Source organism: Crocodylus siamensis, chromosome 5, assembly GCF_052110815.1.
Source record: "Crocodylus siamensis isolate JL-2025a chromosome 5, ASM5211081v1, whole genome shotgun sequence".
NCBI lineage: Eukaryota > Metazoa > Chordata > Crocodylia > Crocodylidae > Crocodylus > Crocodylus siamensis.
In genome coordinates, this window is record NC_143399.1 from 180,253,587 (window position 1) to 180,273,183 (window position 19,597).

Genomic DNA, 19,597 nt, shown 5'->3' on the forward strand with positions numbered 1-19,597 from the left:
TCCAGGGCACTACGACGACTGACTTCTGTCAACCACCACCCTCTAGGTTCTACCACGGAGCTAATTCCGCAGCCAGCAGATCGTGGTGAGGCTAAGGCCACAGTTAGCCAGTTTTGCTAAGAGGTGATCATGGGATACCAGATCAAAGGCTTTTTTAAAGTCAAAATATACAACATCAATCTCCTTTCCCTTGTCCAGGTGATAGATCACCTGGTCATAGAAGGAAATAAGATGGTCAAGCAAGACCCACCTGCAACAAACCCATGCTGGGTATCCCTCAGGATGTTGCCATCAGCCAGTCTGTTAAGAATGGCCTCTTTGATAATCTTTTCTAAGACCCTGCCTGGGAAAGAGGTCAAGCTGATGAGCCTATAGTTTGCCAGATCCACTTTCCTCCCTTTCTTGAAGATAGGCACCACATTGGCCTTCTTCCAATCTTCAGGTACTTCACCAGAGTGCCAGGAGTTCTTGAAGATCTGTGCCAGAGGCTGAGCTATGATGCTACCCAGCTCCTTGAGTACCCTGGAGTATAAACTGTCAGGGCCATATGACTTGAAAGTGTCCAGCCTCTCAAGGTCTTCCTTCACGAGGTCAGCGTTGATGGGGGGTAAAGAATCTCCCTCACCCGGGGCCTACCAAAACCCCCAGGTCTCATTCAGTTGTGGTGCTAATAAGTGTAGCACTGCCAAGCCTGTAAGCATGTTGTAGGCTGTTTCTCCCCAGATGGAGCACCTTACACTTTTCAGTGTTGAATATCATCAGGTTTTGATCCACCCACCTTGCGAACCTGTCCAGGTCACCCCGTATCCCCAGCCTATCCTCCAGCGTGACCACAGTCCTCCATAATATGGTGTCATCTGCAAACTTGGCCAGTCTGCTTTTAACACCCAAATCCAAATCATTAATGAATATGTTAAAAAGCACCAGTTCGAGTACTGAACACTGAGGAACATCACTGGTCACCAAGTACCATGCTGACCCAGTACCATCTATTATTACTCTCTGGGTCCTGTCCAGAAGCTAGTTTCCTAGCCACCGGACTGTTGGGTTATTGAGGCTGCAGTTCCCCAATTTTTGAAGTCCAAGTATATGATGTCAACCTCATCTCCCTTATTGAGATAGCATGTTACCTGACCATAGAAGGAAATGAGGGTGGTCAGACATGACCCGCCCACAACAAAGCCATGTTGGCCACCTATTAGAATGCTGCCTTCTGTTAGCCTATTGCTAATGGATTCTTTGATAATTTTTTGCAGGATTTTTTCAGGGACTAAGGTCAAACTGATTGGCCTGTAATTCACTGGATCCTCCTTCCTTCCTTCCTTGTAGATAGGCACCACACTGGCCCTCTTCAAATCTTCTGGAACCTCTTCCGACCACCACAAGTTCTTAAATAGTTTTGCCATGGGTTGTGCAATTCAGCCAATACAAAAACAGCTAGCTTACCATCATGCAAAACCTATGAAACTGTGTAGTATCAGGCAAATTCAAGCTCAAAGGGATAAGACAGTTAATAGGAATTTAACCACCTCCAACCACAAAATTATTGGAGGTATATAAAAATCACATGCTTCAACTATATGACAAACTGATGGCCTTATGAAGTCTTCCTTTATTAAGTTAATTTTTCATAACAGTTCACATCAGCATTCCAATCACCTTCCTCATACAAGTGGTACCAATACTTGTCAGAAAACAGACAAAGTCAACAGTTTATGGTATTGAACTGTTTTAAAAAGTATTATCCATAATAAGTGGTGGGGAGGGGGAAAAGCAAGAGCACCCTTTGCAGCATCTCATTTGCTAAATGTGAGTTGTTACAGGTAGATTAGATTCAAAGCTACTTAAAGATCTATTTTGCTAATGCTTCCTGTAACAGTTAACAGTCTTTCCAAATACCTATACATTAAAACAAAAACAAACACAGATGAAAAAACTAAAAACAAATAAAACAAAGTTTACCAACAAAACATTTGCAGAAGAATTTGTATTCATTAGCCTCCTCCGATTAACTCGTATAAGTTCTGCTTTAATTAACTGAATTAAAAATCAGCCTTGTCTCTATTCCTTCTAGATAGTTAAATATTTTTTACATGAATGAAGCCCAATGCCCAGGCCTATATATTCACAGAATCCCTTGCGATACAACTGCAATATTAAACACCTTACAGATTTTGAACAGTACCCAAAGCTAAGTAAAACTAGTTTCCAGTAGAAGCTTTCCTACTTCCCTTGCCATTTCCTTTGATATTCTAGGATGGGGTGCAACTGGGACTGATGCCCAGTTGACTTTTTACACTTCTAATTGCTTTATTATCTGCTATGGTGTAATCAGTGCTTTACGGTGTTTAAATTCCCCCCTCCTCCCCATGGAAAGAGCTCTCATCGTCTACCAACATCTGCTTCTTCCACAAATACTACAGGCCTTAGTCAAGTATACTGTTAATATATTTTGATTTCATGTGAGAATTACCTTAAAGATTTGATCTTACTATTTTTCTTTCGAGATAGCCATGATTATAGCACTACTGGACCAATAGCATTCGCTGCAGCAGGAAACTCTAGTAGTGTAGTTGATATACCTGGGACCTTCCTCTTCTTTAACAGTTAACCAAATTGTGGTGCTAACAGTTGATGCCACAAGCCAAAATGCTCCAGATTCAAATCCTTAGGGGTTAGTCACCAGGGTTGTGCGAAGCGTCAGTCACTGATTTGATTCAGCGGAGATTCAGCTCAATTCAGTGGCTGAATCTGAATCAAATCAGGAGACCCTTTAATCTCTCTGAATCAAACTGGAACCCTCCAAATCAATTCAGAGAGATTTGGAAAGATTTGACAATTCAGACACAGACAGAGCTTTAAATGTTTTTTCTACATATGTCAAAATACCAGGTAGATCATGAATGTTGAGATGCTAGGGCAGATGGAATGCCCTACAGAAGCATGGCGGTGGGGGGAGGTGTCCCCAACCTGCTCGGCAGCAGACCCAGAAGTGGACCAGAAGTACTTCTAGTCCGCTTTCAGGTCCACTGGGGGGGCTCCTCTGGCTGGGTAGCTCTCTGCCTTCTAGGTCTGGAGGGGGACCTGAGATCCCCCTGCAACCAAATGCCGAGCCAGGGAGGGGGAGGAGGTGGGAGGGAAGGCCCTGGCATGCTCAATGGCAGACCCAGAAGTGGACCAGAATTACTTCCAGTCCACTTCCAGGTTCGCCACCGAGCACATGCCCCCCCGCCTCGCCCCCTCCACACTTCTGTGGGACACTCCATCCACCCCACCACCACAGCATTCACCAGCCACGCCTGGTACCCTCAAGGTATGTAGAAAAAACATTTAAAGCTGTGTCTGTGGCCAAATCACTGATTCTCCAAATCAGCATTGAATCGTCAGATTCGGATTCAGCCGAATTGAATTGGGAATAGTGGTCCAAAACAACAAATCAAATCACTATCCCCGATTCAGGCTGTACTGGAATTGAATACAGCCCATTTTGCACACCCTTATTAGTCACCATATACTTTAAAGTTGTACTGTATATGGGAAAAGAGAAAGGGGCTAGGAGTGTATTGACTCATGCTAAACAACCCTACTGCTACTCTTACTGGCCAGCTCTTACAGCATGTAGGGAATACTATGTTGCTATTTTTAAGAAGCCACCTAACAAGCAGCTTAATTTGAAAAGCTTATAGCAGTTTTAGTATTTTCTTCAATCTTCCTATCACCCTTCCTGATAAACTCCTTTCAGTGGCATTATTTTCCTAATGTCTAAAACTATACAAGTCACTTAGAAACACTTATTAATTCTTCAGTTTAAGCATACACATTACCTTACTGGGTGAGGAAACTCATTGGGTCGTCAGAAATTACACTTACGTATTTGTCCTTACAGTTATATTTATCAGCCAGCCAATTACAGAACTTTGGCCAGAACAATGAATGAGACACTGAATAGAAGTGAACACCTGTAGCAAATAAAACTGCTTAAACTTTAAAGGACCTTTTTTTTTTTTTTTTTTTTTTTTTTAAAAGTCTTCACTTTCATTGCCTCCTACTATTTTGAGGAATTAGTGCTGCAGTTTGATAAGGCTGGGGTAGGTCTTAGTTTATTGAGACTCTGTAAAGGAAAAAGAAAAAAAAAAATCCAGACATGCAAGACTGCAGCCTACCAACAACATTTCTTCCTCCCTAAGTTCTGAGCTCAGTTGGCCAGTATAACTGGTACCTATAAAGCTAAATAAAAAATAGGTTCCATGCATTCTCCAAATCATTTCTTCATTCATCTTTACAAGGTTCCATTTTTGTTAAACAGATCAAGCTAGATTGGAGTCTCGAGACCAACACAGTCTCTCATCTGGTAATCATTCAAGTGCTTCCAAGATCTCCTTCAATTAAACTACTGCGAGACTGTTTCAGGCTGGACATAAGGAAGAATTTCTTTACTGTCTGAGTCTGCAAGGTCTGGAACAGCCTGCCAGCAGAGGTGGTTGAACACCTTCAAGAGCAAATTGGATGCTTATCTTGCTGGGATCCCATGACCCCAGCTGACTTCCTGCCCTTTGGGCGGGGGGCTGGACTTGATGATCTTCCAAGGTCCCTTCCAGCCCTAGTGTCTATGAAATCTATGAAATGAAATTGATTTTATAAGCTTAAATACCTATAATGTCATTCAATGTAGGAAATATATGGTTTTTTTTCAAAGCTCTCATAGGCTATGTGGTTTTCAACATATTTGTAAGTAGTTTGATTAAAATATTCTCAGCTCCCAATGCCCATTTAAAATAAGGTGCAGCTGGAATGCTGGTGCACCCATCCTTTATTTATTTAAAACAAACAAACAAACAAAATTTTCCACATCATGCTTCAGAGCTGCTTTAGGTACTAGTTTCATCTCTAAGCCAAATTTAAAGAATGGGTTGGATACCCATGCACTTCTCTGAAGGAACTGTTTTGAGTTGTTACCATCCCATTCTCTTAACCTCCCCGCTCCATTCTGTCATCACAGCAAGCGACAGAAAGATGCTTTTTGACCTATTTCTGTCTGCATTCTTGAATATCTTGAATCAGGATACAGCAGTCAATGATAACTTCTACTTTCTGTAGACCAATCCAATCTCCTGCAGTCCAGGAGCATGGGGAACATAAAACTCACCCTTCCATATTTTTCCCTGTCTTAAAAGAATATTTTTATGCTCCTACAATCAAGAAGTGGCAACAGAGTTCTGAGCACTTTCCCTGCATTGTTACATTACTTTAATGTTTCTCACCTCTATTGTCACTTACAGCAAACATCAGCTTTTCAAAATACATTATGTTCCAATAGCAATTCAGAACGATGAAAGTTCAAAAGGATTGTCTGCCATTCTTCCCCTGCGGGAATGGAAATTCACAGTGCAACCTTAGTAAGACAGTTTGCACCTTTTTCTCCCCACAGTTGACAACTCTCCCCGCATAGTTACATTTCAAAACTCTTCTCTATAATCCCCGATTCCCAAGGGATTTTTCCTCCCCACCCCGTCACAAAATCTGGTTTTATTCAATATGTTCAACATCATAAAGTACTCTGCATCCTTGACAAGTTTTCCTTTCTCTGCTTCCACTATACTCATCCCACCGCAGAACTTCAAGGCCTGATTGACAGTTTCCTTCTTAATTCATATGGACAGTATCAAAAAGTAATCTTACCCCAAACTGCTAAAGACCCACCTGCTGGTAGGTATTTTTCTTCAAGGAAAGTAATAGTTTCTTTGCCCACTTAGTCTCATTACTGTCACTAAATCTGCACATTCTTTTAGTTTTTGCATTCATTTTGAAATCCAAGTTTTTAATTAGCTTGTGGTTTATTTGGTTACTAGTCGACTCTGAAGTATACTCAATCCTTATTCTCCTTATTTATGATTTCTTAGAGCACAGCACTACCTTTTTTGGCACAAATAAGCCCTGCATGCTTCCCGAAGTGCCATTCCAATCCCCTTTCCCTGTCCAGTCTGCTGCTCTGCTTTCTGCTCTCATCCAGTTTGCTGCTCAGCTTCCCACCCTATCTGCCACTGTACCACAGAGGTTGCCAGGCCACTTACAGCACTCCTGCTGCAGGTTGACCACTCCTGTCTTACAGGACACTGTTTTCCCATGACTGTGGTACTGCACAAGAATTGCTGAATGCTGCTTTTTAGTTGCAAGGTAAACCCTGGGGCACCTCTGAGGTGCCCCAAATCAATACAAGATAAATACACTTTATTGAAACAAACGAGATCAACACTGTGAGATATCTTTGCTTAAGTATCAAAGCAAGAAATAACCACCTGTAGCATCTATACTTAAAATATTTGGACTCCCTATGAAAGGAAAATAGGAGATAAGAGTAGTGACTTTTTTTGCAACTGCAATCAAGATGAGAAATTAAGATACTACTTCAAGATTTTTATTCGTGGTTTTACCTTCTACACTCATATCACAAAAGAAGATCTGCAGGGCAGATCATATGCTCTAAAGCTCAGAACCACTTCCTTCCAATGCACAGCAATACCCTTCTCACGCGAAGTTGACTGGCAACGTTAATTTCATGCCAATATTTCACTGAAGTCCTAAATCAAGTTTAGTTTGTTTTCAAATTAAAATGCAGGAGACTATAATACACTCCTCCACTTGTTCACAAAGACTAACCAAAGAAACATAGTTAAGCAGAGACATGTCACAATGAAAAGAAGCTTCCAATAGGTCTTGCATTTCTTATGTAATCCCAGCGTTTTGCTTTGAAATCTTGTATCCAACATGTTACATTTGCCTTGCATGCTTTACATCTTCATATTCATAAGATATCTGCATCTTATCAGTAGAGTCACTGTTCCCAATATATCACTCATTCCGATATAGCCAACTAACAGTACTCATCTTCTCTCCAAATTTCTTCAGAAGAAAAAAACAAAAAACAGCTGTTCATGCACAGTTGCACATCCCTCTCACAGCATACCTTAATGCTCCAATTACCTGAGAGTGCAAAACAGAGCAAGGCAAGGACTCAGATTTCCTTTGTCATCTTAGGGGGAGGGCAATAACCCAGGTGGTAACTGACAGAAGTGAATAAACAGGCATGCAGTTTACACACACACACACACACACACACACACACAGATGAGGAAGTTATTCATATGGGTCAGAGCTAATTTTTAAGGGGGGGGGAGTGAGACAGAAAGAGAAGGAAAAGAAAAAAATGAAGAAAAGTGGAACACAAGATTCACTTTGCTATAAGCTATTTGCACTCATTTTTCTAAGCAAATATCCAGTGACTATATTTGAAGCAAACCAAATCCAATCTATGCTATACGAAACACGAATAAATGACAGACAGGTGCAACATTCTTTTGGTTGCTACTTAAGTAAAGGAAGAGTTTTTTTCTAATAGCACAACTACTTTATGTTCAGCAAGGGCATGTGTAATTGCTCATGGCTATAAGAAGTAATCCCAGCTCTCTCATAGACTTACCACAGACACCTACTCTGCTTAATTCTGGAGGTCCAGCATTGTGCTGTGAACTATGAACAGGATCAGTGGATTCTTTTTTTTAAAAAAAGAGAAAAGTATTTGTCTGAACAAGAGGCAGACTGCTATATGATTACTACGTCCACAACACTGACTCTTCCCCACAGGAAAAGAATGTAAGGAATTGCAACAAGCACACTGCAGTAAGTTCTGACAGGTAACATTTTGTTCTTACTCAACTGTAGAAGAGAAGAACATTGTTCCTTACAGCTACGAAAGGTAATAGATATTTTCTTATCTATTCAGATAGATATTTGCCAGCTCAGTATATAGGATGTCAGACATTACAACTGATGCACAGGAATTTATTTCATGATATGTCACTTTACAGAGTCCACTTTATCTTATGCCCACAGCAGGTTTATCGAGAGGCTGTTTCTATAGATAAGAAGAAACTGGATCTCAAAATTTAAAAGAAAATTGTGGGCAAGTTTATGTTGGCCAGGACGTTAGCTAATAATACGACTTTGTTGAAAGGGGAGTTCAGTGGGCTTTTACAGAAAGACGTAAAAAGTACATATAAATCAAAGTAAACAAGATGAGCAAGATCTGGAAAGGATGGACGACACAGCAAGCGGAGGAACAGACACATTCTCATTTTCCGCAAACATTGGGCTTTTCAGAATTGATCTGGAGCTACAACTTGCAACTATTTGTGCACCAAGCTAAGTATCAGCCATGTCTGATACTATGAACACAAGAGCAGGAGTTGACAATACAGAGTCCGCGGTATCAAGGGTAACAACAAAACGCAAAAGCATTTTCCAGCCAGCTGCCCAGTGCTTGGTTTCTGGTGACTGCTCCACTCCATGCTACCGGCCACCTAAAGATGCCAAACTGCACCTTGAGCCTCTTGGAGGGCCTCAAAGAGATGCCAAGCCTTCATCACTTCATCACACTGGGCAGCCCCAGTTCACCAACAGCAAAACCCGCGAAGCCGTGCAGCTGGACTAGCACAGGCTGCGCAGTGGCACGGCAGCGGTCCGGCGCCTGGCAGATGCTGACGTCCTGCTGCTTTACCGCGACAAAAAAGCTCCCCCGCCTCTCTCCCCCCAAGGCGCGTTTCCTTCCAGCCTGCTGCGCCGGCACCTAACGGGCACGTCCGACCGTGCGCGGCGCCGCGGATCCATAGGACGCAGCCGCCCGCCGGTACCCCGCGCCAGCCCCGGGGTGTTGCGATGCCAGCGGCCGCGGCGAGGGGCGCCGGGAGCCCCGCGCCAGTGCCCGGCCCGGCCCGGCCCGGCCCGCGCCCGCGCTCACCGAGTGGTTGACCCCCCACATGAGGACGCTGAGCAGCGGGTCGCTGGCCCGGAACAGCTTCACTTTTTGCGCCACGAAGTGCTTCTTCTTCGTCTTGGTCTTGCTCGCCATGACGGACACGATGTTGCCCGGGGCCGCCATAGCGCGGCCGGCCGAGGAGGCGGCGGGACGCCCGAGGGCGGCGGGGCGCGCGGGGGCGGCGGCGCGAGGGTGGCGGGCCGGGCCGGGCGGGGCCGGGCAGGGCTGGGCTGGGCTGGCTGCCGCGCGACGCCAGGCGCATCCTGGCCCGGCCGCCCGCGCCGCCCACTTAAGTGGCCCCGCCCCCCGGCTCCCCCCGTGCGCTGCGTCACGGCGCCCCGCCCCCTTGCCTGCTTTTGTTCTCGACGCGCATGCTCCGCGCTGTCGCGCAGGCGTGCTGGGAGAGCTTCAGGCTTGTGGTTATAGGGTCTTTGCAGCGTTTCACCCCTTGTAAAATCAGCGCTAGGAAGCGTAGCCCCTTCGAGGGGGTGTAGCCGTGTTTGTCTAAGGGCACAGCCAGGCAAGGTTCTTGGGTCAATCTGGCATCATTTATTAGGCCAACTCAAATAGATGGGGGACAAGAATTTTCTCTGGAAAAAAGGGAATTTGAGTTGGTCTAATGGAAGATACCAAATCGACCCAGAGAGCCTTGCAGGGCAGAGGGAGGAGAAGCGGTACTTGTTTCTGTAGTGTGAAATCCCAGCAACTGCCTGAGCAACGAGAGAAGAGGAACTGGTAAAACTTGCCAAGGGGGTCACACAAGGCCCCACAGCCATGAGCTGCTGGGTTGATCTAATAAAAGAGATACGATTGGCCCCAAGAACTTTGTTGGCCCATCATTTTAGATGCAACATACAGGTTTCTCTCACCAACTATGGTTTTGAGTATCCACGCTTAATACTGTACACACCATTTTGGCTACCAGAGTATACGGTTTTCCATGGCTGCATGTCAGCCTGCCACCTGCCATTTTTCCCACAAGCCTTTTGTCTTGCCATCCACAGTTTTGCCAACCAGGGGAACTTTAAGGAACATAACCTCAGTGGTTGGCAAGGGAAACCTGTATGCAGAACCCAAGTTACTCTCAGGGAGCCTTAACAGACTTTTGGGTTTGCTGTCAGCACTTTCCTAAGACTGCTTGCCTCAAAATAAAGACCTCCTTCAACTTTGATGACCAAGTTCTCACTCGCTCAATGGCAAGTTACAATGAGCAATATAAAGTAAATCAAAAGAAGACATTTGCATACCTATCTGCACATTTTTTCAGTGTACAGCAGTTTTCACCAAAATACAATAATTTTGAGCTTCCAATACAATAATTTCATATTTAAGCCTTGGCAATGCTGCTGCACACCTCGAGCTCAGCTGGGGAGTGGAGCAACCTGGGTTCTCATTTGTAGCTGGGCAGCAGCCAAAGCATGACGCTCTTTGCCCAGCAATCACACCTCCCTCCTTGCTGCCCACCAGCCCAGGCAGGTAGTGAGGTGCTGATGCATCCCAGAGACACTTCCCTCTGTCCTACTCCTTCCCTTGCCTGTAATGAGGAACTTCATTCCGCTGTTGGGAGCACCTCCATCACCCGCCACGGGACTCCCTCTTACTAGTTGCTATTGGCTCATTCTTTCAGCTGCTGCATAGCGCAGCAGCTCAACTCACCCAGCAGTTCATGGCAGCGGAGGTTTGTGCTACCCCCTTGACAAGTTTTGCCAGTTCCTCTTCTCTTGCTCCTCAGGAGGTTGCTGGGATTTCACGCTACAGAAACAAATGCTGCTTCCTCTCCCACAGCCCTGCAAGCAGTGACTGGAAGGCCTCCTGCCACCTGCATCGGGGAAGGTAGAAGGAGCAAGAGCAAGGGTCTTCCCAGTCCCTTTTCCACTGTTCTTGTTTTCGGACTGAAATGTCACTCAGGAACATACACAGCTGTTCAGAGCAGTGGGTCCTTTTTCTTCAAACCAGATTTGCCAAACTGTGCCTCAAGTTACTGCTGCAAATGAAGCCACTGAGTTGTCAGCCCTTTTGAAAACAGGCCCCACAGATTCCTAAATATAGATTTAAAGCCAGATTTTCAGAATTGCTCAGCACCTACTCTCCTCTTGACAGGCCCTCAAGCCATGCCTATCACCACAGTATTTGAGCATCTTCCAGCAATGCACTAAGCACTGTGATGAACATCTGTCATATTTACTCTGATCCTCTTCTCAGAGGGGAAACCTGAGTCGGGGAGCGTTTTGGATGTTTCATCATCACACATACACAGCTATGTTTACGATAGAGAAAACAAGCTCAAAGAAATACACTTTGCATTAAGAGAATGGCAGTGACAACATTTGCAATGGTCTTCAGTTCTAGTGGGACTTCCACCATCTGGATGCAGCCTCTGAGAAATCTTCCGTTCTGGCATAAGTGAGATTTACTCTTAATGTATTGTAACCATAAATGTAAAAAGTTCCATTTGATCAGAGGAGCAATGTTACTGACCATGATCTTCAATGATGCCCTGAAGATAACAAAGTCCTTGAACATGATTCAGTATTCTGCAAGACAATAATAAAGGAAATAGAGGACAAGTTTAATGTGTTCCTGGGAGCCCATGTTGCAAGGAGACATGTTGCAGTGTTATGTACAACCAGAATTCCCTCAATCACGAGGGCTTCATATCCAGCTACACTGGGTTGTTATAGTCCAATTAAAAGGTGACAAATGTATGAATCAGGCGAGGTCATCATTCACCAGTTATCTAGTCAAGAGATGACAGAAAATGTTTCTTGTAGAACTTGCTTGAGTTTAGTATCATCCAAGAAGCTGGGAACATATCAAGCTGACTATCTGCAAAGGAGACTGCACTGTATTGTAGATGCAAAGGCTTTCCTCTGCTTGTCAGCATCACTTCTGTCCTGATCAGGTTAAGCATCTATCAGTTGGTTCTTTGGTCCCTATTTAAGACTGGGCTATTTGGAGATAGGGTATGATCATACATAATGATGGAGAGATAAAGTTGTATCTCATTTGCTTATAACTTTCACCTGAAGCCACATTCACCTTACCAGTTTATCTAATGGCTACATAGAGATGTTAAATAGGACCAAGAGAAAGTGATGTCTATGGACTCTATAAGTAAGGACTAGGGTTGGTTCAGTTTCTCCATCGCTACTCATTGGGTGTAGCCTCCAGAAGGAACTAGTTCTGTTATCACATTTACTTAGGCCTCTCTCACCCCTCTCAGATGACACAACAGCACCTTCTGGCAGACCACACTGAATACACAAGTATCCATATCTCTGCCCGCTATCCACTGATAGTTGGACATCACCCATCAATGCCACTAAGGCAGCTAGTTGGATATCCTGGCCTAGATCCAAATTGTGCTAGGTCTAGAACATTCATTTTAAGTTGAGCTTGCAGTTGGCCTTTGGACCAATTTTACTGTGACCTTGCTGAGGAGCCAAAGGCTTAACACCAGGACAAGAATAAATCTATCCAGGGTTGGCTATTGTGTTTGAAAGAGGACTGGAAAATTCCTTCCTGGAATGAGGCATTTGTCATTTTAGTCATGAGTATTACGGTGCATAAGCTAGGAAGGCCGTATCTCAGGTTCACACGTGTTGGGTTGAGATTCCTTTAGGGTGTCCAGACTTTTTTTGATGAACCAACATGCTCAGCTCTAGGAATGTGGGTAGGTTGTGAGTTGGTTGTGCAGATCATGCAAATCAATGTTATTTGAAAAGCATTCCCAAGTGTGAGAGATCTTTTCAGCAAAGTAAGCTTACAATCTTTTTACAGCATACAGAGCTTGGTTCAGGTATCAGCTGTAAGCACTCAGGATTGATAATGCAGTTATTATCCTCAATAGTTCCTCGGTGAGGGATCTGAATGCTCCAGAAGAGACTAACATGAACATTCTCTTGGCCTCTAAAGCAGTCTCAGCATAGGCTTGAAGGACTTAGTCATGTTTCATCCTGTATTAGTCTTTGTTTTCTGCAGTTGGGGCCCAGAGTTTCCACTTTTCTCTCCATCTGGTACAGGAAGTTCTCAATGGGAGCTCTTGTTCACTTGTTTCTTTCTCCCCATCAGTACTGGACTTTCTCCCCATCAGTCTTGCTGTCCTTGGCTGACCTCAGCAGTGGTTAATGGAGCCAGAAGCAGGACGGACTTACCAGCCAAAAGTCAGTCTAGGGTTAATCATGACTGACCAACCTGCTTTTAAACAAGACCCTTCCCTGTTGAAACTAGTTGCTAAATTATGTTCAGCAACCTGTTAAAACATATTAGTGGGTTTTCTACACATCACATTTGTCTCTGTATGTATGTGCCCTAAGATTGGAACTAATTGCCATTCAGTACATTGTGCTAGTGAGTTAAAGGACTGTACTTTGAAGAAGAGGGTATACAGAGTTCATAAGCAAGGCTTTGCTTGGCTACTGGAAGGTAATATTTCCCTTTGCAATTATCTTCTGCAGCTGCAAAGAACAGAAAGCCCACAGAATTTCCCTGGGCCAAGTGCCACAGACACCAATTTCAGCTACAGGCTTATAAATTGTTCCATTACTCTATAAATTGATCTAGGCACATGTCATTTTTAACAAAGCTGGAATACTTAACGTCTTGTCTGAAATTCTAATTTTATTTTTTGGACAAACATTGTAAGTCTTGGTGAAAACAAGCAGTATTTTAAGCATCTTAGTTTTGTAAAGAAAGGATAATAAAACCTGTGAGGTCATGCATCAATTAAAAATATATATATTTTTTAAGGGAGACAGAACTTGGTGTTTTGTAAACAGCATCTCTGGTCTTTTTATGTTATAAAGAAACATGGTTATCTTATTTGTAAAACAGTTAACTGCAGAATTCTTAATCTAATCTTTTATAAAGTTATGAAAAGGTATGTAATCAGCAGTAATTTCCATACATATTTACAGATACAGGCATTGACTACTTCTAAAAGTTTACTATTTTCCTCAGCTGTGCTCTTAAGAGCTGCTGAATTTATAGCTCTGCACATTATTGCAAAGGATGAAACATGGATAAGCATAATTTCAAAGGCAAATGAGTTAGATATTTTTTTGGAAGATCTAGAAGCAATCTGAGGATTGCCAATTTTGTTTTGTTTCCCATCAGGAAATCTAGGTCATTATTATACAGCCTAGGAGACCACCTGCCACCATCAGAGGTCAGAAGCACATCCCATTGAAATTATATGAGGGAAAAAAAAGTAGAAAACCCACACCACTCTTAGACCTTGGACAGTAATCGATTAGGGTGCAGCTGTCTTGTACACAACAGTGCAGGGCAGCTTCCCTCCGCGTAGTCTGACTACCCAAAATCAACCAAGCACAAACAGTCCTACTGTTTCTTGTAGGCTCATATCAAGTGTAGGTTTCTTTAGGTCAAGCAGGAAGTTAATTTCCCCTAGTCAAGGCAAAGTTAGAGAGCAACTAAGTCCCACTGGGCCTTTTGCTTCCTTTTTATGACTTCCCCCACTTAAGCAACACATCTGTCAGTTCCACCTCCCAGAAGTTTAACAAGCCACAAGCGCTAGGTCTTGCAGCTTATGAAGGTTTTAGGGGCTAAGCTCTTCTTTTCTGCCCAGTGAGATAACTTAACCCTTTCTGGATTCATAGGAATAGAGCTCAAACCTGTAAGCCTCTCATATGCAACACTCAGAGTAGGCAAGAAGCTTTCAAATAATATCTATCCACCTTTCAAATAATGTCTATCCACTGACCAAAATCCCAGATCCATAGTATTTAGTGAGTTATGAAAAGTGGTGTCACTTCTATATATTCTTGCTTCATGTTGTGGGTTGTTTTTTTCTTCATCCGATTTAGGCATAAATATCCTGTAAAAAATTTGTTTAGTCACGCTTTGTTCATAGGATGAGCAGTTGGCTTTAAATGCATGTATGATATGAACTGATATAAAAAATGAAATACATGCATAACTAGGGGAAATAGATCTAACTTAGTATATCACTTCAAAAGTATGGAGAGGTTTTATTGATAGGGCTAAGAATTTTTCATCCAGAAAGGAGGCTCAATAATTCACCCTTACATTTATTCTTCAGTCTTGGGTGTATTTTCATTTAACACAGCTTTTTCTTCACATGTAATAAATGTTACATAGACTGATCTGTTTAAGTTTCTCTTTCTCCTTTCTTTTTTAAAAATGTTTTTTCAATGTTCTACTTTCCACCAAAAGCTGGTACAGCTTCCCCTCAAAGCAACTCAGAATTGAAGAAGCACATAGGTGACTGAAAGCCACCTCTACCTCCCTCCCCAATGGCTGTACCTTCTAAACACAGCACAGACCCATCTGTTATGTTTTGTCTTTGTTATTATGGTGTATTGTTTTAATAAAATAATCCTTGTATTTAACCTCATTCAATGTTAATGTGAATAGAATTTGCATTTCTATAGTATTTCCTTTCTGAAGATATCAAAATGTTTCACAGATATATAAATGAAATCTGTCACCTGAAAGCCCTATTATAAGGCTGGGGGAAAATGAGGCACAGAGAGGTCAAGGCTAAGGCTTCAAAAGTGGTCTTTAATTCTAGGAATCTCCATTTTAAGATGTCCAACTTTAGATACCAGGTACCTGAACACTGAAGTGCGGGTGCTGCAGGTAAAGACCTCTGAAAGTCAGGCCTTGTGTATCTCAACTAGGGTGGCCATCATAGAGGACAATCTGGTTGTCCTCTACTGATATGAAACCAGATGTCTTTATGTCCTCTATTTTTCTATTTAAGACATAAAGACGTTGGATTTTTTATCAGTAAAGGACAGAAGACAGAGTAGCAGAAAACCGGAATGTCCTCTATGATGGCCACCCTAGTCTCAACTAGGGCACACAAAATGAAGGCACCCAGAAGCAATGCCAGTTTTGGAAAGTTGGCCCTACCTTGCTTAAAATGGTCACATGACCAGTCACTGAGAGAGATGTAAACAAAACCTGACTACTACCTTGTGCTTTACCCATAACTCATGCTTTTCCTTATGATTTCTTCTATATATTTGTAATACATTGATACTTCAATCATCATGCTAATTCATTGCATGTCCTTTGTGTCCTTTTGGGGACTCAGCATCTTGCAGCTCAAAATTAATATTGTCTATTATAATAAGTTTCTATTTAGTGTTCAGTAAATCATACAATTCTGTTAGTGAAATCTTAAAATAACTAGTCTTGTCACAGGCTTTCTGTTTGCATAGCAATGAACCATTTTCTTCCAAGAAGTGTCAAAAGCAATCAATCAAGAGACCCTTTAGGCAAACTGTCCAAGGCCCTTCTCTAAACCAAGTATAATCTGTTGGAATAGGGAAGGCCTTATACTAAATGCAAATAATTATTTGTGATAAAAACTGGAATAGGAAAGCAGATACTGAAACAATACAGAAAAAATCTGTTTTTTTTATCATAGTTACTCTAGATGGAATTATTAAGTGCACTTTTCTTCTGTTTTACTTATGATTTTGTTCATTACCACATCAAAGAGAAAAAGGACTGTATGCAGAGACTTCTTAAGCAGTCTTCCATAAATGTATGCTGGTATTCTAGCTGATAGTCTGACAGTGTGTCAGGTTGTCATATACCTTGGTAACATGTAACGTCTTCAAGGACATTAGAGAAAAGGAAACTGACTTCTCACCTTAAGGGAGGTAGAAGCCATGATGACATAACAGCTTGATTGTATTTCAGGCTGAAAGAGATACCAGTCCCCTCCACAGATGATGTTACACAGACCTGTGGGTGGATCATTTTCTATTTTCTTCTTGTGTCTCTTCATAGGCCAGAGTGTTTAATCAGCTCTCCTCTATCTGGCATATGATCTATTCATTTCTCACCAACTATACAAGTGACAATATGCAATTAGTCCAATAAAAAGATATCACCAAAAACCCTGTACTTCTGTGTATTTCCTGGACCATCATGGCTACAACAATACTTCAATGCTACTTCAGCAAGTATACATTTTTAACAGTGTTGCAGATCCAAGTTCTCCTTCATTTATCATTTAAATCTATTTTCTTCAGACTTTTTATTATTATGTACTAAACAAAAGAGGTTTGAGGTTTCTAGCTGCAGCCAAAATCCTTTCTTTAACCCTCTCTCTCCATTTGTGGTCTACATTTATTTCTGTTCTAACTCTCTCCCAATCCTTTTCAATAATGTACTGCTTTACACCAAAGTTGGGCAGGCCTGTCCTACAGAATACACTGGAGGCCTTCCTTCCATCTGTAAAGTGACATATATGTAACCCAGGCAGTACTCCAAGATGTGCACCTGCTCTGATCCCTTCAATTGGAGAGGGGGTACAAGTGCTGTGGGAGGCATAGGGACCCTCCTCCCCCTATAGAACAGAGCCAATCCACCAATGAGACTTAAGCATATGCCTTTTAATGAGAGAACAGTACTGGGAACATAACAGGTATAAATCAGGAGGTACAGGGGACACTACAACACCCCAGGAGGGCAGGATTCAATAAAGGTTAGACGCACACAATCATAGACATAGTCATCCAGAAAGACAGAGTTAACAAAATATAAAACACAAACAGCAGAACAAACAATAGTGGTTGGCAAAATATAAAAGGGACTAAATAAAAAACATTAAATAACAAGAAATATAGGGCCTAGGTACCTGGAGGGGGAGGAAAACACAATGACCCCTTTCCACTGCAACAAGAGCTTTTTCCTGTTACTTCACTCACCACAATTTATCCCAGCAGGGACTTGAATACTGATCTGTTACATGGTGGACAGAAACACTACCACACAGCTACCAATGCTGGTATCACATCAAGCTGCTAGGGGTCTTGACCTTCCCGGAGCCCCTGCTTCACATCAGGCTACCTGGCCTCTTGCTGGAGGAGCTGGAAGCAGGGCTGGGAACCTCTCAGGTCACTGCTCAGATCCTTCCTGGAGCTGGGGAGCCTCTCCTGCTGGCCACAGCCTCTTGTAGGTGATTCTGGAGCCCAGCAGGGAGCCTCTCCTGCTGGCCACACGCCGCACTGCTGCCTGCAGGCTCCACTCCTTCAGGTTTTTTGGGGCAACTGCTCCTGCTCCACTGGCCCAGCTCTTTGAGACTCCTTCCTTGTGGTCCCTCCTGGCCTCTCCTGAGTCAGCTGCGCTGCCCCTTTTATCCCCCTCCAGGTGACACAAGGGGCCAATCAGGGGACATGAAGGGTGAATCTCTGGGGCCTGATTGGTGAGGAAAGGGAATCCCAAGTCCTCCAATCGTCTTTTACCCTTTCAAAACCCCTGGGCTAAATCACTACCAGCCAGCCCATCACATTTATGTCTATAGAATCAAAGTAAAACAACGGCTGGAAGGGACTTCACAAGATTTTCTAATCCAATTCCCTGTCAAGGCAGGATCATCCCTGACTAAAAACTGTCTCATCCCAGTGGCTGTCTAACCTGATCTTAAAACCTTCCAAGGATACTGATTTTACAACCTGTCAAGTTAACCCACCAGTGCTTAACCACCTTCATAGGTCGTTCTTTCTAATCTAACATAATTTTCTTTTGCTGTAATTTAAGACTGTTACTCTTTGTCCTGCATCTGTGGCCATCAAGAATAGTCTATCACCACCTTCCTTAGAACTACCCTTCAGGTTGTTAAATCGCTCGTAAGTCTTCTCTTCTCCAGACAAAATAATCTTACTTTTTCAGCCTTTCCTCAAAAATTCTGTTTCCCAGGCCTCTAGTCATATTTTTGCTCTTCATTGAACTCCTAATTTCTTCATAACACAGTTGAGTATGCGACTGGGGGGGAGGGTATTTTTTATTTTTATTTACAATAAGGGCTCACTGTTGGCTTGCATTCAGGTTATAGTTCACTGTACAACTCAAGTCCTTTTCTGCAGTTCTGCAGACCAGCCAATTATTCCCCAGTCTTTAATTTGTACTAGTGATTGCACCATCCTATGCACAGGACTGTCTTCTAAAAGCTAAAAAGGAGGCGTACACCCAGTGAAAGGGAGGGGCCATCACCAGGGAGGATTATACTGCAGTTGCTCGGGGATGCAAGGGGGCAGTCAGGAAGGCCAAGGCAGAGATGGAACTGGGACTAGCTTCCTGGATCAAGGACAACAAGTCCTTTTTTAAATACATAGGGGGCAAAAAGAAGGTACCGGGTGACGTGGGGCCCCTGCAAGACACGCTAGGAAATTTGGTCATCACACCAGATGACAAAGCTAACCTATTTAACAACTTCTTTGCCTCCATTTTCCTGAGCAGGGACCAGATCAGCCCCCCCACCAGGCCCTCCTCAGGCCCCAGGAGTGGTGCATCCAGGCCAAGGGTCAGTGAGGATCTAGTCAGGGAACTTCTGGAGGGACTGGACTATTTAAATCAGCAATCAGAATGCTGAGGGAATTAGCTGAAGTTATTGTGGGACCCCGGCACGGCTTTACAAGCACTCGTGGTGCTCTGGTGTGTTGCCAGAGGACTGGAAGAGGGCCAATTAGTTCCCATCTTCAGAAAAGGGAGGAAGGAGGACCCGGGGAACTATAGGCCAGTTAGTCTTACCTTGATCGTGGGTAAGCTTTTTGACAGAATTATTCTGGCACAAGTCCACGAGGGGCCAGCAGGGGAGATTATGTTTAGGGGCAACCAACACGGATTCATTAGCGGCAGGTGCTGTCAGACCAACCTGGTGGCCTTCTACGACCAGGTCACCAAATCCTTAGATGCAGGGGTAAGAGTGGACATAGCCTTCCTGGACTTTCGGAAGGCCTTCGATACTGTCTCTCACCCCATTCCCATTAAGAAACTGGGGGACTG

General features: G+C 43.3%; 1 protein-coding gene across 2 annotated transcripts in view; it reads right to left on the reverse strand.

Moving 5' to 3' along the window:
- Nucleotides 1-9,113, reverse strand: part of PIP4K2A (phosphatidylinositol-5-phosphate 4-kinase type 2 alpha) — a 200,431-nt gene extending 191,318 nt beyond the window's left edge. Inside the window, exon 1 of one of the 2 annotated variants that reach the window (XM_090047319.1) lies at nt 8,795-9,113. In XM_090047319.1, the coding sequence (XP_089903445.1) occupies nt 8,795-8,935 (141 nt within the window). In that variant the 5' untranslated portion in view covers nt 8,936-9,113. The remainder of the gene's footprint in view (nt 1-8,794) is intronic. The other variant, XM_090047318.1, reaches the window with a different exon arrangement.
- Nucleotides 9,114-19,597: the final 10,484 nt, after the last annotated feature.